This window comes from Equus quagga, unplaced genomic scaffold, assembly GCF_021613505.1.
Source record: "Equus quagga isolate Etosha38 unplaced genomic scaffold, UCLA_HA_Equagga_1.0 153_RagTag, whole genome shotgun sequence".
NCBI classification, from domain to species: domain Eukaryota; kingdom Metazoa; phylum Chordata; class Mammalia; order Perissodactyla; family Equidae; genus Equus; species Equus quagga.
Genome location: NW_025796915.1, coordinates 7802507 through 7827029, shown reverse-complemented (window position 1 = coordinate 7827029; position 24523 = coordinate 7802507). Strand labels below are relative to the sequence as shown.

Sequence of the window (24523 nt, the reverse complement as noted above, 5' to 3'; positions counted from 1 at the left end):
GTGAGGGAGGCCCCTGTGAACCCAGTCCCCTCTGTGGGGCTGGATTTCGCTCCCTGGGCTTCATCTGATGGGAGCCCAGGAGCATGGACCTCTCTCGGGATGGATCACGCACCTTCCAAGCTGAAGATCCGGTCCCCCAGGGCATCGACAATGTCCTTCAGGGCCGCCTCGTCGGTGACGTTGAAGAAGTGCTTGTCATCTGGGTCACTGGCGATGTATTTGATTTCATTTAGGAAAGTTTCTGGATTGATCCCCCTGCGGTTGTAGTAGCCCAGGACCTGCCAGGGAACAGGGGGCAGGGGCGACAAACCAGGACATGGCACAGACCTCCATGCACGCCCATGACCCCTGACCCTGCGGACCCAGGGCCAGCTGGAGCCACTACTCTGGTAGTCATGAGCATAAGCTAAAGTGCCATTTGCATTTTGAAAAAGTCTCTTGTAAGGGCCAGACCCAGGCCCTGTTCTGAGATGGGGTTCTGGAGGTGGGAGGCGCGTGGGGGTGTTTTCTAGTTTTCTGAGGTTGCAGAACCTCCCTGGCAATGGAGACAAAAAAACCCCACAACTGTTGTGGACAGGCCCGGGCAGTGTGGAAAGAAGATGTTTGACTTGCTCTTTAGCAGAGGATGAAAAAAGGAGAGGCCCCTTTGAGGGCCTGGGTAGCTGCTCATTCCCCAGAAACCCCAGGGGTTTGATGGCAAAGCCTCTAGAAGGCAGCCGGCAGCCCTTGGGCAGGAGCAGGGGGCAGGACGGGCGGACTCACGGCCACAGCATATCTGGTCACGTTGTCCCTCTCGCTTTGCTGGATCACCTTCTCCAGGTCCGGGCTGTCGTGGGACTCCCCATCTGTGATGACAATCATTACCTTCTTGGCCCCTTTCCTTCCGCCCTTCTGGAAAGCCTCTGAGCTGGAACCCGAGCACAAGGGAAGGATCACAAGCAGGAGATGGCTGTGGGGCAGCCCCCGGCGCTCCTCCAGAGGGGCAGCCACAGAAGCCAGGGTCGAGTCCCCCGGGGAACCCACAGGAGCGGAGACCTCAAACCAAAGCAGCAGCTGCATGGAGATGCGCAGACTATCATTCGCCAGCTGCTCAGATGGTCTTGTGTCTGTTTGTCTTTAAAAAGTGACTTTAAAAAGCCCCTCTAGGGGCTGGCCCCGTGGCCGAGTGGTTAAGTTCGCGCGCTCCGCTGCAGGCGGCCCAGTGTTTCGTCAGTTCGAATCCTGGGCGCGGACATGGCACTGCTTATCAAACCACGCTGAGGCAGCGTCCCACATGCCACAACTACAAGGACCCACAACGAAGAATATACAACTGTGTACTGGGGGGCTTTGGGGAGAAAAAATAAAATAAAAATCTTTAAAAAAAAAAAAAATGGCCATATTTAAAAAAAAAAAAAAAAAAAAAAAAGCCCCTCTAGGGTCCTCTCCTTGCTGTTTGGGGCAAGTGGAGGGGACAGGGTAGAGTGGGGAGGGCTCAGGGTCAGATGGAGATCTTTAGAACACCTAAGTCATCAGTTCAAACACCCAGCTGCACAGGAGAATCTCTTGGGGAGTTAAAAAAAAATGATGTCCAGGCCCTACCTGGACTCACGAAATCAGAATCTCAGGGGTGTGGCCGGGGCATCAGTATTTTTCAAAAGTTCTAATGAACATCAGAGTTGGGAACCACTTCCCCAAGTACTGAAAAGTTGATGTGCCAGAGTAATTCAAACCACACTAATCCAAAAAACGCATGGGGTGAAGCCTGACAAAGTTCTGATTTTTCCCACGAGGACTGCTTTCGTTTTATTTTGGGAACTATTAAATATCAAATTCTGTGACAAATATTCCTCTTTCTTGCTTTTTGTTTTCAGTGCCCAGAGCAGGGGCTTGGCCTGCCTGTTGTACAATCCAGCCAGGGGACCAGAGGCTGGCACGCTGGCCCTTGACGCTATGGAGAGGCTCGTGCAGCTGGCAACCTATGAAGCGTGCAAAACTGCTCTCGAGCCGTCGTTGGCTCTTGGTGCCTCTGCAGCCAACCCTCCCTTAGACTGTGAGGTTCTAAGAAGGACAGACATGATATGGCCCAAGAGTCTGGCCCAGCAGGTAGCATTTCTCAGTAAGGATCTAAAAATAAATGTTACCCTTAAACCCTGCAGCGATTTCTCCCGGGTCTGACCCACAGATCTAACTCTCCAGTGCCAAGTTAAAGCCCGTTTCCGGGCCCCAAGGCGTGGGGAACCAAGGTGTCTCAGCTGATGAGCTCACGGGCATGACTTAGATGTTGAGGAATTCACAAAACTTGGAATATGCTAGTTCAGGGCATCTTCGAGCTACCACCTAGGAGAAACAGACCAGCTGCCACTCTCTCAGCAGTTCTGTGCTATATCGGATATGCTGACTTTAAAAAACTCTCTACTTTCAGTACGAACTGTGGGTTGAAGAGGGGCAAAGGCACACTTGACACGACTAGAGCAGATTTTGGGCTGAAGCCGGACCTGTGGAGGGAGAACTCAGCTAGTCCCTCAGAGGAGATTCCAGATGCTTCCATGACCTCATTGGAGGGCCAAGGAACAAAACTCCATGCAAAAAATATGGCAGAGAAAAAATAGGTTTTATTATATATGGAGCCAGGAAAAATTTCAGGATCATATTTCCAAATAGTGGAATAGTGTGAATATCTGCACGAATCTGCAGCGGGGTAAACACTGGCATGAATCATTAGATTTGAAGTCTGATTTTGTATTGCGTGAAAGACTTGGATGTGTTCCTACGTAAACAGATTGTAAGTTCCTTGAGAGCAGTGAGAGCGTTAAACTCACAGCAGCTTCTGTGAACGTGGAAGCCAGAGTGATCCTGTGAGAAGTTAGGTCACATCATGGCTTCTTGCTGCTCAAAACCTGCACTGGCTCCCATTTCTCTCAGGTCCTGACAATGGCCCACCAGACCCTTTGTGATGTGACCCCGTTATCCCTCTGCGCCCCTCCTCCTGCTCACTCCCCTCCACGCACACCAAACTTCTCTGGATTCCTCACTGATCCTGGAACCACCAGGCACGCTCCTGTCTTAGGGCCTTCATATGAGCTGTGCCCCTCCCTGGAAGGCAGGACCTGCTTGGCCAAATTCCTCACCTCCTTCAACACTCCACTCAAACGCAAGCTCTCGGTGCAAACTTCCCTGACCACTCTAATACTGAGGAAATACCTGCCCTCTTCAATCCACTTGAGTGCCTTTACTATGCTCAATTTTCACCCCATAGCTTTTTTTTTTTTTTTTTTTTTTTTTTGCTGAGGAGGAGTTGCCCTGAGCTAACATCTGTGCCAATCTTCCTCTATTTTGTATGTGGAACACCACCTCAGCATGGTTTGATGAGTGGTGTGTAGAACCATGCCAAGGATCCAAACCTGAAAACCCTGGGCCACTGAAGCGGAATGCGTGAACTTAACCACTACGCCACCGGGCTGGCTCCCGCCATAGCTTTTTATCTCCTTCTAGCATCTACGTTGTTTATTTGCTTATTGTCTGCCTCACCCTCTAGGTTGTCAGCCCTTGAGGGCAGGACATTTATCTGTTTTGTTCATGTGTGAGGCACGTAGTAGGTGCTCAATAAAAAGTGTTGAGTAAACTAAGATGAATCACACCATTGTCCCTGCACCCCCTAACCCCCCAAGCCATACATGGCTTCATGTGCACATCTCGTGATAACACTCTCATCCCCAAGAACCTTCAGTGGCCACTCACGCTTGTCTTAGCTACAACATTATCAGCCTCATAGTCTGGATCCAAGCCATCTTTGCAGCTGCCTGGCACACTGACCCTAACACGAACCCCAGGCCACGGCCAGAGCATGAATGTAAATGTCCCTCGACGTCCCCCTTCCTTGGCCCTTACCAGGGCAGAAGGTCTTCTGTGAATGTCTTCTCTCTGCCTCTCCCTGCTGGACTCCTGGGGTCTTCGCAGGACAGGTCAAATGCCACCCTGTCTTGGCAGTCCTCCCCGGCCCCTCCCTTGGAGCCTTCTCTCTCTCATCCTTACTGAATTAGGCTGATGCTTATCAGAGCTCCCCTATGGGGTGGGGGCACAGGTTACTGTCTTTGTAACCCGTCAAATCCATGGCCTGGATCTTTGTTACTTTAGTAGGTGCACAGAAAAAAAAAGCATTACGAATAGCTTAGTGAGGGGAGAAAAGCTTTCACTTTAAAGAGCACCGGTTGTAATTTGGGACCCAAGCGTGGCAGGCCGGGAAGAGAGGTTTCAACTTCACTTGAGGTGCAGATGCACACCCCAGTGGTGCCCGTGAGGCCCGGATGTTCACACTGCCTGGGGAGTCACACACTTGTAACTGACCTGGGGTGGGTGGGCTGCGGAATGAGCCCTGCTGAGTCAGTTGGCTCCCCACTGAGGAAGTGATAGCTCAGTGGGCACTAGCTTCCCGCTGTTGCCCCAGCCATTTCACGAGGGCCTGCCGGGGGGCTCAGGGGCTCACCCCAATGATGACAAAACAGCAAAGTGGCCTGTTTCTCGTGAGGATGAGTAAGAGCCATCCTTACAAGGAGGAAGGCTCATTTAGGAAAAAGGCGTGAGGAGGTTTTATCAGCAAACAGAATAGGTTAGTGGAGCAGTAACTTAGAAAGAGCTGTGAGATGGGAAAAAACAATCTTTTCACCACGTAAAGTCATGTTACTACTAAATCGCTCTTACACTGTGGAATCCTGTTAAACACATTGACTAACCCCGTGTGAGGTGGGATTATAAGGTTATGGGACTGTGGTCTCAATGAACACAACGGAACTCATATTCACAGGTGTAAAATTTATACATCTAAAATCTAAATGCCCTGGATGTAGTCATCACAGGAGTTCCGGCCTCAGCAAAAAAGTGCTCACTGAGGGGCTGGCCCCGTGGCAGAGTGGTTAAGTTTGCATGCTCTGCTTTGGTGGTCCGGGGTTCGCTGGTTCAGATCCTGGGTGCAGACCTACACACCACTCATCAAGCCGTGCTGCGGAGGCGTCCCACGTAGGAGAGCTAGAATAACTTACAACTGGGATACACAACCATGCACTGGGGCTTTGGGGAGAAAAAATAAAAAAATAAAATCACTCACTGATTTCAGAGGGGATGAACACAGCATTCTGAGCAGTGGCCACATTACTGGAATAAGCACGTAGCTGTCTGTGTGGACAACGACTAGAGACAGCATTCACTGTCATCATGAGTGAGTTTTGGGGTGACTTTTAAGGAACCAGCCTCATTACTCTATGATCTCAGAGATTAGATTTAACTGTGTTCTTCACACTTCATTGATGACAACTCTCCACAGGAAGATTCTGCCATCAAAGAACCTACACTTTTTATAGGGTCTCTGTGGCAGGATGTATTTTCCGAAGTTGGCTGTAATGATATCTCCCATCCCAAATGCTCTTCCGCAATGTGACATTGCCGTTCCTCCATCTAGAGGCAGAATCAGATTCTCTTCCCCTTGAATCTGGGCTGGCCATAGTGACTTGTTCGATCAATACAATATGGTAGAAGTTTTTTCTGGGACTTTTGGGGCTAGGTCATAGGCAGTCTTGGAGTTCCCGCATGGGTCTCTTGGAAAGCTCGCTCTCAGAGTCCAGCTGCCATGACGTGAGAAAACCAAGCCACATGGCCACCTGTGGTCAGCCCCAGGTGAGCTGTCAGTCAACAACCAGCATCAATTGCTGGCCACATGAGTGTGTCATTTTGGATGTCCAGTCCAGTCAGATCCTCAGATGACAACAGCCCTAGCCGACACCAGATTTCAGCCACATGAGAGAACCCAAGAGAGAACTGACCAGCTGAGCCCAACCAATTCTCAGAACTTTCAGGCATTAGTAAATTATTGTCTCAAGGTACTAAATTTGGTGGGGGTTTGTTACACGGCAATATATATCTAGAACGGTATCAGATTTAGAAAATTTAATTTTTTTTTTACCGAGCAAATTCGATGCCGAATGCTGTGCGGGTCTCTGTTCCTCCTCTCTGCTCAATGTGGCTGGCCGCTTCCACTACATCTTTTACGGACCTGTAGTCATTGAGGTGAAATTCATGTACCACGTCTTCTCCGTACTGAACAACTCCAACCTGCAAGTTAGAGGAGAAGGCGACAGAACATCTCGACCCCCGACACTGAGACCTGCGGTGGCCAGGCTCCCTGAGGCATCACTGTCTAGGACAGTTCAGGAGCGAGGAAGGCTCAGGACCTCCCGAGGGAGAGCAGCTAGGCTGAGGGCAGCAGGTTCTGAAAGCTCTGGGAACAATGGACGGCTTGGTGAGACGCGTGGGAGGCACTTATCAAGACAGGAGACTGTGATTTAAAGAAAGGCCCGAGAGATTATGTTTGTTACTTAAAAAGACAAAAGCTGAGCATAGAATTGAAGTCTAAAATATTAGGAATGGCTTGGGGGAGGGGCATGACATTGTTCACCAAACTCTGGAACTGAGGTTCCTTAAAACTTGGAAGAGAAGAAGTTCTTTTATCCCCAAGGCTGATAAAATATCGACAATGTTAATAGCCTTGAAAGAAACAAAAAACCTTAAAGACCTACAGTAGAACTAGAATGATAAAATGTGACTGTTGGATGGGCCCACAGAGGTTATTTGGTGCCTTTCTAATGCTGGACTTTCACCCACAATACCTTAAAAGATGGTCTTCCAAGGCTGGGGAAGTCCACCGCTTCACGAAAGCCCACTCCCTTTTTACCAGCCCTAATTGTTACAAAATAATTGCTCAGATTGATTTACAATCTGCCACCTTGTAACTTCTAATCATTGGTCCTCATTTGGCCTGCCAAAACAACAGGGAATAAATCTACCTTCTCTCCAGCCAGGCAGCGTTTCAAATATGTGCTGGCGGCTACGACCCTCTTCCCAGTCTTCTCTCCAAGATCAGTGTGTCTAATTCTCCCCTGTGCCCCGCTCAGCAGGATTCTAGCACCTACTCAATCTTTCCTGCCTTCCTTCTCACTCTCTAGTTGGTCAAACTTTCTCTTAATAGGTAGCATCTATCCCAGAAGACAATGTTTGACCCTCGAGGTGAGGCATCCCCCAAATTGTCCCTCCATGTGCCCAGCAGAGATGAGTGTCCTGGGCTACAGAGCCCTGGTGCTGGCCCTTCCACCTACACTTTCTTAGTGCATGCAAAGATGCTCCCCCACATCCCAGGGCAGTATCTACCATGGGTTAGGGGGGCCATGCTTGGAGGAGGAAAGAGTCCCAGAGATGCTCACCTGGATCTGCCCAGGGCCGATGTAAAACTTTTTCAGGATGTTGATGAGGAAGTGCTGAACCTCTACCCAGGGGTAGATGCTGTTGGAACCATCCAGAACAATGACGATGTCCATGTAGGTCTGGCACCCTGGGAAGTGGGGACATGGTCACAGCTACCCCAGGGCCCAGTGTCTGCAAGTCTCTGATTCTCCGGTTCATTGTCCAAAGGACAATAGAAGGACTCTGTTATATGTATATAATTACATGTGTGTACTTCCCTGGGCTGGGGAGCCATCCTTGGGCTGGACATTTATTTGGGCAACGTGAATGACGAGCCCAAGAATTCCTGGCTCTGCTCCACCTCTCTGTGCTGGCCATGCAAACAAAGCTGAGATGAAGCCTGACCCGCTCGGCTCTCATCACGGACTGACCACGGGCAGCTGGTCAGTGTCTCTGAGGCAGCCAACACTGCTCACATTGGCATCTCTTTATAATTTGTTTTACTGAAACGGGCAGGCTGGACTTAACGACTTTCAGTCCAAATGGAGGGGTTTCACTTTTTAAGGGGGCAGTATGGTGTAACGGCTAGGAATATGGAGCCTGGAGTCATGATGTTTGACTCCTGGCTTTGACCTTGGGCAAGTCACTGGACCTCTCAGCCCCAGTTTTCTCTTCTCTAGAACAGGCATAATGATAGCAGAGGGTTGTCAGGAGGAATCAATGGGGTGATGCTTCCACAGGGCGGAGCACCAAGCCAGTGCTCCAGAAATCTTAGCTGATCCTATTTTTACTTTTTTAAGCAAACCACTTTGTCAATGCGGCAATGACAGACTCAGGTCGAGCTCTCATGCTTTTATTTCTGCTCTGAACATAAAGCTTTCTCTATATTCTTATAACATTAATATGTAATTAAAACGCATAATAAAAATCAATTTTTCAGAGAAATTTTTTCAGAGAAAACTAATGAAACATCGGTACTATAAGAAATGTAAGAAACTTCTTTTAAAATCTAAGTAATTTATTTCTGTTTGTGAACAGTTGGGGTTACTTTGAAATATGCTATGATTTATATTATATTACATTATATTGAAAGTTTGGGCATCTGCTTATGTTTACTAGAGGATTTTCGCACTGCTAGAAAATCTACTTTGCAGCAATAAGGCCGGAGCCTGTTGTGTGTGATCTGTTCCAGGAAGTCCTGCATCGGGAAGGTGCAGACGCTGCAGCCCATGCTCACTAGAGAGAGGAAGGGGGGTGGCTTTGAGCCCAGGTGCCCGTCGCAGGCCTTGTGTCTGGGGCAGCATTTAGAAGTGTTTGGGTGATTCGATGCTCAGAGTCACCTCTGCTTTCACAGAAGTTGCATAGATAGTCTTATCCCAGCTGCATGCTCTGTGCAGCATGTGACACCCTGACATGTCCGGGCTGACCGTGCCTGATAGCTTTGTCCTGTTCCAGTGTGGTTCAGCTCCACACTTGAGGACGGAGCACCTGCCACATGCCGGAGCGCCACGTGGGGTGACCAAGACAGAAACTTCTTGATTGGGAGGAATTTCCAATCTAGTGGTAGGGACCAGGTTTCTTTTATTTTTAAGACAGTTTTATTACTGGAATGCACTTATTATTGCTGATTTCTTCCTTACAACTTCAAAGTTTTCTTTTTAAGACATGTCGGGAAGAATTTTGCTTTAGGTCTGTGGTTCCTAAACATGGGTGAACACCCCACTGAAACACACACACACACACACACACACACACAGACACCCCGGGGCATATCCCAGACCTGTTGCATTAGAACCTCCACGGGGAGTGCCCTGGAATCTGTGTCCAGTAAGCTCCTGGGCACTGCTGCTGGTCAGTCAGGGGAGGAAGCCTCCCCCACAGGCGGTTCTGGGTGGCTGGGAGGGTCACACCCTGGCCCAGAGGAAAGAGCAGCCCTGGGCGTGGGGCGACTCACCTTGAGCCTCTTCCTGAGCCCCAGCACTGTCCTTCTCTCTGCCATTTTGTGTGAATAAACTCCACACCTCCTCATTGCAATAAGAGGACCACTTTCGAGCCCCTGCTGGACTGATGCTTCCTCCCCCAACTCAGGTACCATCTTTCCATCTCGGACTGGGCCCTGCTGTTTGGAGGGAGGTGCGGGCTAGCTGGAGTGCTAATCCTCTCACCCTCAATCAAACGGGCAGCAGCTGCTTGGGTGATGGTATTCAGCCCAGAGGAAATAGTGAGGCTCGGAGCCAAGCAGCCTGGGCTCGAGGGAGACAAGGTTTCAGCATCATTTCCCCAGATTTTCTTGGCAGGTGGGGAGTGCGTGGGAGGTTTTGTGTTCCGTGAAGTTCCTGGCAAGCTGGGCAGAGCTTCCTGATGTCCAGGAACACGGGTTTGATGGGTCTATTACCAGGGATATTTCTGTTCTCACTGGCCCCCTATCCACAGACAACAGCAAGGCATAACATTAGGGGGCACCATTCACACCATAGTCTAATCGAACGACGTCCCCTGTGCAGTGCACAGCTTGCCTGATATACATGGTGGCCCAGCAAGTTCTTCCCCACTCAGGTGTGTTTGCAGTGAGCCTCGCTGTCTGCCAGGATTGTCTTCCTAACCTCAGCTCATTTCTCCCCCACCATCACTCCGTGTGGGAGGGTGGGCCACAGAGGCCCTGAGACGTGAAGCGAGTGGTCCCAGGTTACCCAGAGAGCCGGAGCAGGGCGGGGTGAGAGTCTAAGTGCTGCCTTGTAGCTGCAGGACAGCGGGGATCAGAGCCCCGAGCCTCCCACAGACTGCTGGCCGCTCAGCCTGAGTCTGCAGATTAGAAGCCACTTACTTTGGAGAGCTGGGGCCACTGTCTTAGAGAACCTGAAGTTGGAGTTGACTCGTGAACACATCCCTGTGGTGTAGTAGGAGCTCCCACACTCGTGAGACCAGAGGGGGCTGCAGGCCTGTAAAGGAAGCACAGTCAGACCCCCAGTCAGTGGGGGGCCTCAGGGTGCGTCCAGGCCCAACAGCCTTCAGTCCAGACCCAACCTCCAAGACCCAAGACAAACACCCAGGGTTTAGAGGGTCTTCTTTGAGTCTAACTGAATTCCCTTTTGCTACAAGGTGTACCAGTTCCCTTGGTTTCAGGTGGAATGGGGAAAAACTAATCTTAGAGTCCTTTGTTCTATTTTCAATGGTGCCATCTTCTATCCTATCTTCTAGGGTTGTGACTCTCCTTCACTCAGTCTGCCCACCCCACCCCCCACACAGGATCTGGGAAAGCCTTTTCATCCAGGGGAGTGGACCTTTCAAGGTAACTAGAATAGCCCCTCTGTCTGAACAGGTCACTGAAGGTCCTTACTGGGATATTTCTAGGACTGGGTCCCAACAACATGCCATGGCTCTTGTTAGAGAAAGAAAAAAGAACACCTCTGCTCTTTCTCTGCTACCAAAAACATTGATATCAACTCCTCATTTAAAGACTGAGTGAAGAGTTCCTCTCAGAGTCAGGGTTATTAAAAATGAAAGCCCAGCTCCATGTCTCCATTTTTGTCCTGCTGCCAGGAAACTCAGGACTAAATTTTGTGTTGTAATTTTCTTTGGTTTGGAAGAATAATTATTCTATTGCCAATACCTTTCTTTAATTAGCTGTCTTTTTTTATACTCAGATTTTAAAGATTTTATTTTATCTGTGTCCTTTGTTGAAGCTGCAGTAAATTATTTTTGGAAGTAGAGGGAGAATAAAGAATGGAAAGGTGAATGATGGATAATGGATGGTTGGGTGGATGGGTAGATGGATGGATGATGGGTGGATCGGTGGATGGGTGGATAGAAAGATGATGGATGGATGGATGGGTGGCTGGATGGATGATGAATGGAGGTAGGAAGGGATGGATGGAAGGATGGATGATTAGATGGGAGGATGAGGGGGTGGATCGATATATTGATGAATGGGTGAATGAATTAAGGGATGGATGGATGGATGAATAGAGGGAAGGATCATTTATTGGGGGATGGATTGATGAGTGAATGAATAAACGGATGGGCAAATGAGTTTAAAAAAAGTTGCTATTTATAAACCAGGGACTTAAACTACCCACATAGACCCCAGAGGGTATGTCACACCATCCCTCTTGGGCCTTCATCCCACTTTGTAAAGTGGGTGAAATCAAATTAGTAGGAACGCAACAAGGAGCCTCAGAGGGAAGGGGGAGTAGCAACAGGCTCCTGACAGGCATGTGTGTGCACAGGGCCAGGGGTCCTGTTTGCCTTGGTTGGGGAGGATGGACGGCTATGGGCTGACCACACATCGAGGCACTCAGGACTTTCCCTGGCAGAGCCACTACATTCTGCTCAAGTCCCAGAGCATCCAAGTCATCTCATTGCCAGGGTGTCTGGCGCTTCACACCCTAGATGTCTCGTCTGTAGACAGAAATGGACTGACGGACAAGAGCCAAGAGTAACACAGCCCTCCCATCTTAAAACAAGTGGTGCATTTTAGTGGGCTTTCTAGGGTAATTTTTCTCTGAAATCCTCTCTCGCAGCTGTTTCTAGGAGCTATCAGCTCCAGAAGGATCCTGTTTTGAACCCCTAGCATCCCCCAAACTCATGGGGGGCCACTCCCACATGGCGGGGAGGAGCAGGCCCTGCAGATCCATCACGCCGGCTGTCACCAGCACTCACTCGCCTGCTGTGCGCAAAGCCTGGGCGGGGTTCAGAGAGCTCCTGCTCGGCCCCTGCTGCCCTTCTGTCCTGACGTCATGTTGACATCACTCACTCGCTTACTGTTACTCCCCTAATCAGGATGTCAGCTCCTGGGGGAGGAGCTCTGACTCCTGACTCCCTGGTGCCCGGCAGTGGGCACAGTACATTGTGAGTGCTCCCAAAAATTGTTGTCTAAATGAATGAATGTCTCTCCCACCTCAGCCCAAATACTCCCTCCTCTTTCTTCATTGCTAAGACCTGTCTCTTCTTTAAAAACAAAACAGAGACCTCCTCTGGGACACCTTCCATCTAATCCCACGCAGTCCGGGTGACCCGTTACCCTACTCTTTCCTCGGTTGTCGCAAACCTGTGTTCACTCATTTATGGCTTCCTTTCAAAGTCTCTTCAGGGGGTGTGGTGTGTCTTTTTTCTTTGATCAAACCTGGAGCAGTGGTTCGACCTCTGCTTTAGAAATTTGTCTCCCTAAAGGAAGGGCGAGGCCCCCCATCGAATTGTCGGCTATCTTTATTTATTCCTGGTCCTTTCATGCTGTCTGCCCCCCTCACCCTGGAGGTATTCATACCAAACGGCTCAATCTTTCTGGCTGTCTGGACTGTCTCCCCTCAAAAATTTAGGGCACAGCAGGCAGAAGAGCACAGACAGGGAGCTGGCGGAGGAGCTGCTGCCTGGAGCGTGTGTGGACAGGCAGCGTGGAGGGTGGAGGGTGGGTGTGTGTGTAGGGACATGCTCCGTCACCCTGTGCCTCTCCCAGCCTCAAGCAGAGGGTGCGTGGGGCAGGAAGGGCTGAGGCTCAGACAGGGTGGGGGGTGGCTCTTACCAAGAAGCTGTTGTCCTTGGGGTTGGTGGCCAGGCTCAGGCCGAGGCGCATGTTGTCCTTCCGCTCAGACACGTTGGACAGGGTAACCCTTCCTGGGGTGGGAGGGACAAGCTCAGCCTACAGCCCCTCCGGACTGCCCTCGGCCCAGAGCCTGCTGCCGCCGGCTACCAGAAGGGCCTGTGGCAGGGCGGGTACCAGGCAGAGTCCTCCTGATTCTCCCAGCCCTCTGGGCCCCTCCCTCACCCGTGCATTAGTGCAGCCCTTCACAGTTTACGAAGCCCTTGCCAGACACGGTCTCGTTACTTCCTCACAACACCTTGTGAAATGAGGAAACCAAGTCTCAGAAAGGCCAAGCAACTTGCCCAGAGTCACACAGTACACACATAACAGAGCCTTCCATCCCCTAGTCTGGAGCTTTCCCTCCTTCAGTCATCTGACTGGACGCCAGCATTCCCCTTGAGTCCCACCCCCCCACGTACCAGGGCCCCCCACCTAGGCTGGCTTCTCTGTGCAGTGTCCCCTCCACATTTTCCTTCGAGCCAACCTGTCATCAGCACTTGCCAGCCCCGTGCCCTCCTCTCTCAGGGCCCGCCTCTCTGCTTGTCTGACAAACTGATGCATGACAGCTGATTCTCTCTCACAAGTAATGAATAGCCAACTTAATGAGAACTTCCTGAGGCTTCAAGGTCTTGCCCAAGAATGCCATTCTGTGGTTGGCTGCCAGGAGAGGTACTGAGGGGCAGGATCATAGCAACACGGTCTAGGGAGAGGGTCTGGCAGGTTAGAATTATGGAACAGAGTTACATGGCGAAGGTTTTATGAGATCCTTCCGCCAGGCCACTGAAGGGAAGGAAGGGAGCTTGAATTCCCCAGACGTGTGTGGTGTGTACGAGCGTGTGTGCACGTTCTCGCACCCGTATGGCCACGTGGTGGGGCAGAGATTAGGGGAAGCGAGTTGGGCATTAGATTGAGCCAAGAGCGAGTCCTGACCTGCCGTGTGAGGACCTAGACGTCTCTGTTTGGGGGAGGGGCGGGATCTCTAAAGACCTGGGAGGCCTGGACCAAGAAAGGTCTGCATTTTGCTTGGTGGGCGATGGGAAGCGTGAAGAGCTGGCCTGCCCTTCGGGTCACAGGCCTCCGCAGAGACCAGGACTTCAGGCTCCTGACTGGACGTGGCTGGGCGGGGGCAGCTGTGTTTGCTGCTTGTCCCTTTGGTTCCCTCAGTTGGGAGTGAGTCTCCTTTATGAGACCCAGCCCCTCGAGGCTGTGCTGCAAGTGACTGGGATTGCTTTCTGTCTTGTCTGTCCACAAAAGGCAGAGAGAAAAAAAAGTAATAACCCTGGTGTTTTTATGGTGCCTTATCATTTAAAAAGTACCATCCCCACGTGTCCTCCCAGGATCCCCTCTGGGTCCTGGGAGGCCCAGGAGTCACCATTTCCATTTTACAGATGAGAAAATTGAGGGGCAGAGAGAGGCAGGGACTCCTACTAGACCAGTGAGTGGCAAATGACAGAGGGGGACTGGAACCCAGGCCGTCTGACATCCACCTGAGTTCTCCCGTCTGATGGCAGGCCTGCGGCGGCAGTGGGATGGTAGTGAGGAATCTGGAGAGGAAGCTCCGAGCCCTGACTGGGCACCTCCGCCCCTCGGCGGCTTGGAGAATGCTGCCCCCCACTGATGTAGGGGGCACATCCCGCTCCTCACCCTGCCTCTCTCCTTCTGCCTCGTCTCAGTGACCTAAGTCCTCACTGAAACTGTGCGGGCCCGGAAGCAGAGGGCACGGTAGGGAAGACCCCTGCGTTGGAGTCAGACGGAGTCAGACATACTCAGGTTCGAGTCCGGCTCCGCGGCGTACTGGCTTCCTGCATTTGGGGCAGTCGGTCGCTAACCTCTCCTGGGTTCAGTCTGCCCCTCTGAGAGCCGGAACACTAACACCTTTCTCAGCGGGTCTCTGTGAGGGTCCAGGGGCACAAGCCTGTCTGCACACAGGCCTGCCTTCCAGATCACACCCCTTCCCGCAGCCTCTGCCCTCGGTGGAACCCTGCCTTCATCCAGGTGCTGGGAAGACAGTGCCCGCGGTGGACTCTCCCACACTGAGGTGTGAATGACTGACACCCACTTAGCCTTCCCTGGGGAGAGAGGAAAGAACATCCTTGACTCAGTGTGACTCAGAGCCTGGAAAACCTGGGACTCAGGTTTCCCGGCCTCGAGCTTCCCACCGTGGGGTAAAATGACGGAGAGGCTTCCTGCCGAGCCACTGCCCAAAAACAGGGGCTTCCTGCCCAGCACTCCTCTGTCTCCCTTTGCCGCCTGCGGCCTCCCGTATCTGCCCGGTTCAGGGCAGTTTCCCAGGGTCTGCCAGCTTCATGGCAGGGGCTCCTCTCCTTTGGAGGGAAATCGGGACCACACTGGAAACCAGAGCAACAGAGGAAATGAAATGACCAGTTCCTCTGTGTCCCCACCTGGAGCAGGAGCTTCTCTCAGGGGCCCAGGCCCTGAGCCCAGAGCCCACCTCTCCCACCACCCGCCTCACTCCCTCTGCCCCAGCCACATGGCCCGTCTTTCCATCCTCAGAGCAAGCTCATTCCCACCTCAGGGCCTTTGCACTTGCTCACCCACTGCTTAGAATGCCCCACCTGACTCCTTCTCACTGTCAAACCTTCGCTTAAGTGTTACCTGCTCAGACAGGCCTTCCCTGACCCCCTTGCTAAGATAGAAACCCCACCCCTGCTCAGCTCCTCTTATCACAGCACTCCGGTTGATGGCACAGCATTTATCCCTGCTTTCTAATTTGTCTACTTGCTTACCGTCCCCTCCCAGCAGAGCCCGTGGAGACAGCCCTGCTGTATCCCCAGTAACTAGCACAGTGCTTGACATAGACTGGGTGCTCAGCACAGGTTGGGGGACATATTTGACCTGGAATGGATCCTGAGGTCCTTGAGTTGACCTCCTCTCTTTACATATGAGCAAACCGAGGTTCAGAGAGGGGATGTGAGCTCCCCATGGACACACCATGAAGAAACTGTACAGCTGGAAGGAGAACGCAGCTTGGCCTGTTTCAGAAGCCTGCATTCTCAGGGTGGGGATGACTGGGATTCTTGAGCCGCTGGCCAGGCTCCCGCCTCCCCTAGACTGTTTCCTCACTGGAGTCTGGGCCCCAGCTGGGGTCTGAACTTCCCATCCGTGGCACTGACGCAGCTGTGGACAGCGGGAGCATCCCGGACCACGTGACGGGACAGCTGGCCCGGGTATCTGAGTCTTCGGGCATTCTCTTTGATGTGGGCCTTTTCGTCCATCTTATCTCTTGAAGCTCTGCCATGTCCCCCACCAGGTCCCCCACCAGGCCCCCGCTTCCCGTCCCCACCTCCCCAGGGAGCCCCACGATGCTGCTCTAGGGCAGAGGCTCCCCTCCTGGGGGAGGGGCGGCCAGTCCTCCAGGGCAAGGCCTGGGAGTGTGGCTTCTCAGCCCAAATGGAACTTCTCCTTCTTCTGAAATCAAGGCGATGGCCCAGGCGCAAGTGTGTGTGTGTTCGTGGATGCATGCGTGTGCACACACACACAGGTTTTACGAGGGCTTGGAGGGCGTGAGGCAGCTCACGGCATCTCCCCTGGGCCTGAAGGCTCTCCAGAGAGGAACGAAGCCCCGGTTTCAGAAAGGCAGCATGTGTGGTGGTTAAGGGCGGTTGTGGATTGCCTGCACTGGCATCCCCCCCTCGCTGCTTATGAGCTGGGCCACCCCGGCAGGTCCCCTCACCTCCGCAGGCTGGCATTCCCTCCTTTGTTAAGTGCTCGAATCTCATATGGTTGTTGCGAGGATTAAATGAGTCAAAATACCTAAAAAACCAGCGCCTGGCACACGGTGCACATTATATGAAATGGATGAATTTTCGCTATTGTTGTTATTTCAAAATCAGAAAGAAGACAGACAGTGTTTTTCTCCTGCTGGGAGAGGAAACCTTGAGTTGAGGGGCAGTGGATAGGTCAGAAAGCAGTGGCCTGGGACACTGGAGGCCTGGGTTTGAATCCTAGCCGGCCCCTGACAAGCTGTGTGACTATGGGCAAGTCGCTTTCTCTCTCTGACCTCAGTTTTCTCATCTGTGAAATGGGGCAGCGATACCAGCTGGGTCACCTCACTGGACAGCTGTGAGGAGCCAGCGTGACTGCGGGCGTGGATGTGCTTTAGAGCCTGCCCCACCCTGGACAATGGTGGCCTCATCGTGGAGAGGCTAGCAGCCCAAGTTACCCAGGTTGAGCTTGGTGCAGTTGCCCTGGGTCACCGGACACTTGTATACGTCCCCTGTCTTCTGGTGGCCGTTGGTTTCCAATGGAGCGCCCACGACCAGCCTGGGAAGGAAGAGAAGACAAGTAAAGATGCTGAGGGAGGTACTCTCCTGGCAAAGACTGGAACCTGGAGGGCAGTGTTGAGGGGAAGACGGGGTGGGGAGGGCGGGAGGGAATCCTGGAGGAGGGGCTTTTCTCTCTCTGGGGGAGATGCTGGGCTTTCCGCGTAAAGTCACAGGGCCTGTGGTCTATGCAGGCCGTTGCCAGAATGTGGCGATACGGAGATGAAGACCACAGTGCCCTGCAGCCAGTGGGGTGGAGGCAGTCCTCGGGAGAAGAGGGCAGGGCAGACAACATGGAGGAAGTGAGGCTCGAGCTGGTCTTAATGAGGGACTATGAGTTTGTCCCTGGAGGGAGAGTGGCAATGGTGGTCATTCACGCAGAGAAAGGAGGATTTTGGAGCCAGAGTTTTGGCCATCTGTCACTGCCTGCAGGTGGCCTCATTCCTCACCTTATATGACAGCCTTTCAGCTGGTGACCCAGATATGGGCATGTTGCTCAGGGTTGTGGTTGTCCCCTGAGCCACTAAGTCTTTGCTCAGAGTGGCATGGCAGCCAGCAGGGCTAAAGAGCGGCCGGGGCAGCTGCCCAGCTGGGGCTTCTGCCCTGAGCCTAGGCCTTTGTGACCTTATTGGGAAAAAGGGATTTTGCAGTTGTGATGAAGGATCTTGAGATGAGATCATCCTGGACTGCCCAGGTGGGCCCTAAATCCAAGACAAGTGTCCTTACAAGAAACACACAAAGGAGAGACCAAGAGAGCAGAGAAAGCTATGTGAAGACGGAGCCAGAGCTGGGAGGGATGCGGCCACAAGCCAAAGAATGCCTGGGGCCACAGGAAGCAGGCGAGGCCAGGAAGGATTCTCTCCCAGATCCTTTAGAGGGAGCTCAGCCCCTGTGGATGCCCTGATTGTGGACATCCGGCCTCCAGAGCCTGAGGGTATAAATTTCTGTTTCTGTAAGCCATCTACTACGTTGCAGTAATTTGCTATGCAGCCACAGGAAACTAACACATCTTGCTGACACGCATGCATAGAGAGAAATGAGGGCCACTCCTTCTTGACCCGGCAATGCCCTGGCAGTGCCTGGGATGCAGAGCCCGTGGCCCTGGCGGCAAGGGCTGGGGACTCACCTCCCTTGAAGCCAGGGAGAATCCCATCTCAGACTGGCCGGCCCAGGCCCTCTCCCTAGTGCTCCTAAGCCCCCTCCATGCCCCATCTCCAGCCCACCAGAGGGCAGCACCATCAAGGGCAGCCCAGAGCGGCCTGGGGAGGGAGCCGGAACCCAGTGCTGATGAGAAGTGACACCCTGAAAGTGGGCGATGTGTCCCTCTGGTGCCCACCTGCCAGTCAGTGCTGCCCACCTCTGGCATCTCTGGAACCCTCGAGGCTCCGGGTGCCAGTCGCTCTCAGCTGCAACTGCCTCTGCTCAGGCCCTCGTGACTGGAGAACGGAACCCTCCAGGGACAGCTGTGCTGTAAGGGCAGGGGGTGCCACAGCTCACTCAGCCCTGAGGGATCCCAGGCCCTGAGGGGCAGAGAATAGGTGGCAGTGGCACTTGGGGCACAGGCACGAGTGAGACATTGGGAGCGAGGAGACCTTGCTGGAGTCCTGCTCGCCGAGCAGCCTCCCAGCCCTGGCAGTGCAGCCCAAAGAAGAAGCAATCATTGTTTTTCCGATTTAAGATGGTTGAGAGGGCTGGGGCCGGCCCATGGCCGAGTGGTTAAGTTCGCTCGCTTGGCTTTGGTGGCCTGGGGTTCACTGGTTCAGATCCTAGGCGTGGACCTAACGCCACTGGTCAAGACATACTGTGGTGGCATCCCACATAAAAAAATAGAGGAAGACTGGCACAGATGTTAGCTCAGCGACAATCTTCCTCAAATAAAAAGAGGAAGATTGGCAATGGATGTTTGCTCAGGGCCACTCTTCCTCACACACACACACAGACACACACACAAAGGATGGTTGAGAGGGGATGGGCCTGGAGGTTCAGGCTACGCAGGACGTCAGTGGCTTCTTGTGGTCAAATTCCCCCCTGCCCCCGCTGGGTGCTGTCAGGAAAGAGAGGGAGGTCTGAAGTGGGAGTTAACAGAGCTCTGTTTGAAATTAAGTCTGTGAAATAAGAGCTGCAGTTTCTCCCCCGGGAACCAGATAATGACAGATTCTAAATATATCCACTTATTAAGCATGTCTATTTTTGACCAGCAGGAATTAATTGGACCCATAAATTCTATTTGTCTAGACGATGTGATTTTTGGCTACTTAATTCTGCGAGTGATTGTGTAGTCAAGGCGGCTCCATTCTTTCCAGCAAAAAAACCCCCAAAAACAAAAAACAAAAACCGAGAGAGAGAGAGAGAGAGAGGTCAGGAAATGAGGTTTGTACTCCAAGCTTGCTTTTCTGGCTGCGCTGGTTTTCAAGGTCACTCTGATATGTGAGCGAGTCTTCCAGAAAGATGCTCCCTCCAGGACACCACTGCCCAATGTGAGTGCTTTCCGGAAAGAGTGCCTTTGAGGAACACTTGCCAGGGTGTTTCTGGGAGAATCAGGCACAGCAGGTTCTAGATTAGGAGAACCATGACCATCTTCCAGACAAGACCATCTCCTCATATGTCTTCCAGAAAACACCCCAGCAGCCTGACAAGATGGACTCCTCACAACTCTGCCCATTTTACAGAGAGGAATTCTGAGTTCTTAATGGCGACGTGGTGGGGCCCCCAACACAGGGTGAGATCTTTGGGCTGAGAATCCAGGGGCCAGGTCTTCATCCCAGTTCTGTTACCAGCTGGCTGTGTGGCCTTGAGGTCACTGAACTTCCCAGATCTTTGTTTTCTTGGCTGTGAAATGGGGTTAACGATTCCTGCACTGCTTACCTCCCAGGGTCACTGTGGGAAGTCACAGATGTCAAAAGGCATCGAGAAACCGAAGGGGCTGTATCTAGATAAGCTATGTACGAAGACTGGTGGCTTCCTAGAAGTCATGTTCTGGCAATGGCCAGCATGTGACTCTCTGCCAGTAAATCTACCAAGTCATTGTGACCCCAAATTTGCTACAAGCCTAGGCTTTGTCCTTTTCAAAGAACCAGGGCTGCCCGCTGTGGCCCCTCTCCATTCTCCCGGACTGGATTTCTCGGGGTGTCTTTGGCCCTTCACTCGGGGGGTCATGGCTTACTGTTTCCCTATTACAGATGCAGAAGCTGAGGCCCTGAGAAGGGAGCTGACCCAGGCCCCACAGTTCGTCTGTGGCCGGGCTGGCACTAGTTTTCCTGGGACAGCTTTCTCTGTGTGGCCCCAAATTTCTTCATCATGAAGTGGGTGCCTGGGTTAGCTCTGTCTGCCGTCCTCGAGTCTCGGCATTACGTGTGCCTGTCGGGCTTGAGGTTTTGAGGAGATGATTCAGTCCCGCTGTGGAGTGCAGGGAAAATGTTTGCATCACCACGGAGACCAGCCAAATTGCTCCTGGGGTCTGGCAGCCCCTGCCACCTCCTGCAGCCTCAGCCTTATATAGCCATCTGCATCCTCAGGGCCTGTTGTGCCTCGCAGGGGCTAGACACCCTATCCCCTCTGGCGTGGGCCCCAGACGGCACGGCAAACCCCAAAGGTCGTGGCGAGCAAGCATCGGGCCCTTTCCATGGGCCGCATGTCGTGACTCACTGGCTGCGGGCACTAGCATCCTTCCCGCAAGGGATGGGGCGCAGGGCTGCTGTGGATGGGAGCGTTGACAGCATGCTTCAGCCGCAGCCCTGTAGGACCCTTCTAAGCAGGGCCTTGCCAAGGGAGGGGGCTCGCCATGGAGATGGTCACCTGTGGAAGGCAGGACATGGCCCCTTGGGCGCTGGGCCCTTGGCTCCCAGCGGGACCCAGGCTGAGAGAAGGGGCCCCTCGCTCCCTACCTCACACCCTCTCCATCGAGATTCCTACGGGACTCATCCTGACTTCTGCTTATCCTTGGTCCATCCTTCAAGGCAATTTTAGTCTCTGATCCTTTTAAATTGTACTCTGCTATCAGAAAAAAGGGTAACACATCCTCCCAATATGTGTACATTATACTAGTGTACAACTGTCAGTCTGTACATTAAATATCAGTAATCCTGTTTTTTCAGATAAAATATAACCATAAATAGAACTTGAATCATTTTATTTCTGTCCTCCAGTATACTGTCTCACACATCCCCTGTGGTGTGCACACCCCACTCTGGAGGCCATCCCTTTAAGATCCAGTAGGAATTCCCACCTTCTCCAGGAAGCCCTCGCTGATCACCCCAGGCTTGCCCGCATAAACCAGCAGGGAATCCCTGCCACCTGCTATGGCCAGCGTTTTCGGGCTGTCATTTCTTGAGAGCCTAGACATCCTCGTCTGCCCTGCTGTACCCGCGCAGGCTGGTCTTGAAGCCACCCGTGGACTGGTGGGACCCTCTGTCTGACAGTCTATAGCAGCAGCAGCTTCAGGAGCCTCTGGCTTTGCCTTGGGCCTAAGGGAGCCCCCATTTCAGCACCTGGAGAGGGGCTGCTGAGAAATGGCGTCTTATCCATGCCTGGCGGCTCAACGCAGTGACCCAGCTTCCGTGGAAAGTCCATGTTGCTTGCCTCCTGGTTTCCATTGCCCTCTTCTCCACAGTCTTCACTTCTGTTTGAGGATCCAGGGACTCTGGCTGCATTCCTGGTTCTAAGGACCAAGCACATACCTCAGGCCAGGCCAGTTTGATCCCCTGGCTGCAGTGATTGACTTAGGGCAGGCAAATGACTTAAGTCACCCCAATCAGCATGAATCTCAGGACTTCTTGGGACTCAGAGACCAAAGTGGTCCCTTTTCTCTGGATGCCATAGTGTGTAGATGCAAGGCCTTGAACTGCTGGCAGCCACCTTGTGATGATAAGGAGTATGAGCTGATACATTGAGAGAGGGAGGATGGAGAGAAGCATCAAGAGAAGGAGCTAAAGTACTGATAACATGGTGAAGCCCTGGATCAAACTAGACCTGAAGCCTGAAGTGCTGCTGGACTTTTCAAATATATAAGCAATAACTACTTTTTACTGTATAAGTCTGTTTGAGTTGAGTTTCCAGGTATTTAAAACATCCTAACTAAAATATGTAAGGCAAGAAAAAAAAGCAAATAGAGCAAATAGTTAAAATTAGCCATAGAAATTCCATATATTCCTATGCTATCAGAAGAACATGGCATCCAGGATCAATGCTCTCATTCAGATTCATGTCCCCCCAGCTCAGGCTCCATCAAGGGCAAACACCTACTGCGTGAGTGGTGGGCAGACTTGCTGACAACATGTGTTATTTCTCTTTGGTTGTTTAACTAAGTGTGTAAAACTGTCCCCTGGCCCAGGCTTGTGGGAACAGAAATCCTTTTGATCTGTGTGCATCCCACTTATAGCAGCCACTTGGACAGGGAGCCCTGCACTCTAGATGCTTCTGGTTACCTGGTAACTGGCCTCGCAGACCATCAGGGCTGGGGGGAAACATTGGGCCAAGATCATCATCAGTGAGGCATTGGAGGCTCGGAGCAGGGAAGTTCTGTGTCTGAGGTCTCAGAGCAGACGGTGGCAGAGCTGGGCTGGTGCATGGTATCCTGAATCCCAGGGCAGCGCTCCCCACAAGCCAGGGAGGGTGGAAAGCCTGGAAGTAGGGGCTTGAGGACCTAGGCCCAGCCTGGCCTTTTACTGTCTGTGTCTAGGGAGGCAGGTCTGAGCAGCTTAGCTCCCTAGCAGATGGGGTGAGCAGAGGCCATGGGCACAAAAAGGCCATCAGATGCTGGAGGAAGGAAGGAGGAAAGCTGCAACTGATGGGCCTGCCCCTGGAGGAAGCCCTGAGCCCAGAGGCCAGCACTGACTGCCTAGGAAAGGCAACATGTGGGTTTAATGCCCTCCCTGGCCAACCTCTTTGCCCCTCTCTGCAAGACCTGGACTTCACATCCCAGGAAATCCAGTTACCACTGATTATTCTTTTATTTTAGTGAATAACTTTTGACGCAGTTGAATCGCACTTGATTTTGATTACCAGGACAGCTTTGAGCTGGAAGGGCAGTGAGCATCTGAGGCTCAGAAGGCCGATGTGACAAGCCTGGAAAGAGACATTGGTCTGCTTCAGAGCTAGGACTCCAAGTCCAGTGCTCTTTCCACCACTATGAAGGACCAGGAAGTTCAGAAAGCCCAGCTCCAGGGGCTGGGCAGTGCCCAGCATGGGGAGGGGGCTGCTCTCCCCTAGCCAGCTGGGCCTGTCCCCCAGGGGCCTCTTGCCCCCTCCTCTCTCAGCCCATTCCCTTCTTCTTCTGCTCCTCTCCCCCAGCGCCCCCTCCACTCAAACCCACTCAGGTCCCAGTTCCATTATTTCCTGGCTTCATGGTCCTTTCCTGAAATCAGATAAGGGCATCGAGGGGTGGGGGCGGTGGGGTTCCCCTGGAGGAGCAGAGAACTCAAGGGAACAAAGGAGAGAGTATTCCTTTAGCAAGGTTTTTTCTCTCCCTCTCTCTCCATGGAAAATGGAATCTCCTCCAGCCGGCGTGAGCGCGGTGGCTAATGTGTTCAAGATGGGGCTGGGGAAGTGCTGATCGCAGCAAACCTGAATGCTGTGGGGGAGGGCCCTGGGGCTGAAAGTGGCTCAACACAAGGTTGACATAAGGGAAGCCATATTGTAGAAAAGAGACCATGTTGTAACTTTGCATGACCTCTGACTAACTAACCCAGCTGGATTTGCACCCTCCAGGAGATCCACCTGTTCTGTAGATTTTTTGACCCCTGCTTGTGCATATACCGCCCAGCTGCGCTAAAACGATAACTTCGTTCTTTTGAGTTCCTTAGGAATGTGATGACCCCCCCAAACAGAAAGTCTATGCTGACAGCCATCACCAATGACAACTGAAAGATCTGGTGTGGCAACTCCCAGTCTGTAACACCAGAGGGTCAACATTCCTAACCCCTCCCCTGTAACCCACTGGCCTATATAACTGCTTCAAGATTCTGTGCCCGACTTAAGATGGTCCTTTGGACATTAGTCAGCCATCTTCCCTCTTGCTAGCAAGCTGTAATAAAATGCCCTTTCTCCACCATCATCTTGCCTCTTGACGATCGGCTTTTGTCTTGCGGCAAGCAAATCGCGCCCTTTGTCCGGTAACAGGGCTGCACCGGCTGGAGGTGGCCTGCCCGAGGGAGATGGCACCTGTAGGTCTTCTGTGGGCTGGTTGGAGGGGCTTGTGGTTCTCTGTGACTCACATGCCTGGCAGGCCTGGACTCCTGGGGGCCCGAAAAATGAGGACCCCTCTGCTGTACATCCCTTACTCTCCCTGCCTCCATAAAACTCCCATCGGAGATGGGAATCCTTCATGTGTATTTTAAACAAACATGCATACTGTGATGGGTAATTTTATATGTCAACTAGACTGAGCCATGTGGTGCCCATTTGGTCAAACATTATTTGGGGTGTGTCTGTGAGGGTGTTTTGGGATGAGATGAAC

At 52.4% G+C, this 24523-nt stretch overlaps 1 protein-coding gene across 2 annotated transcripts in view; it reads right to left on the bottom strand.

Annotated features, from left to right (window-relative positions):
• The window catches only part of LOC124233133 (integrin alpha-11), a 116705-nt gene that overhangs the window by 46017 nt on the left and 46165 nt on the right, over positions 1 to 24523 (bottom strand). For both annotated transcript variants that reach the window (XM_046650271.1, XM_046650270.1), the window contains exons 3-9: positions 16971 to 17071; positions 12728 to 12819; positions 10034 to 10148; positions 7230 to 7357; positions 5936 to 6084; positions 763 to 907; positions 113 to 278 (exon numbers count right to left, since the gene is read on the bottom strand). In XM_046650271.1, the coding sequence (XP_046506227.1) occupies positions 113 to 278; positions 763 to 907; positions 5936 to 6084; positions 7230 to 7357; positions 10034 to 10148; positions 12728 to 12819; positions 16971 to 17071 (896 nt within the window). The remainder of the gene's footprint in view (positions 1 to 112; positions 279 to 762; positions 908 to 5935; positions 6085 to 7229; positions 7358 to 10033; positions 10149 to 12727; positions 12820 to 16970; positions 17072 to 24523) is intronic.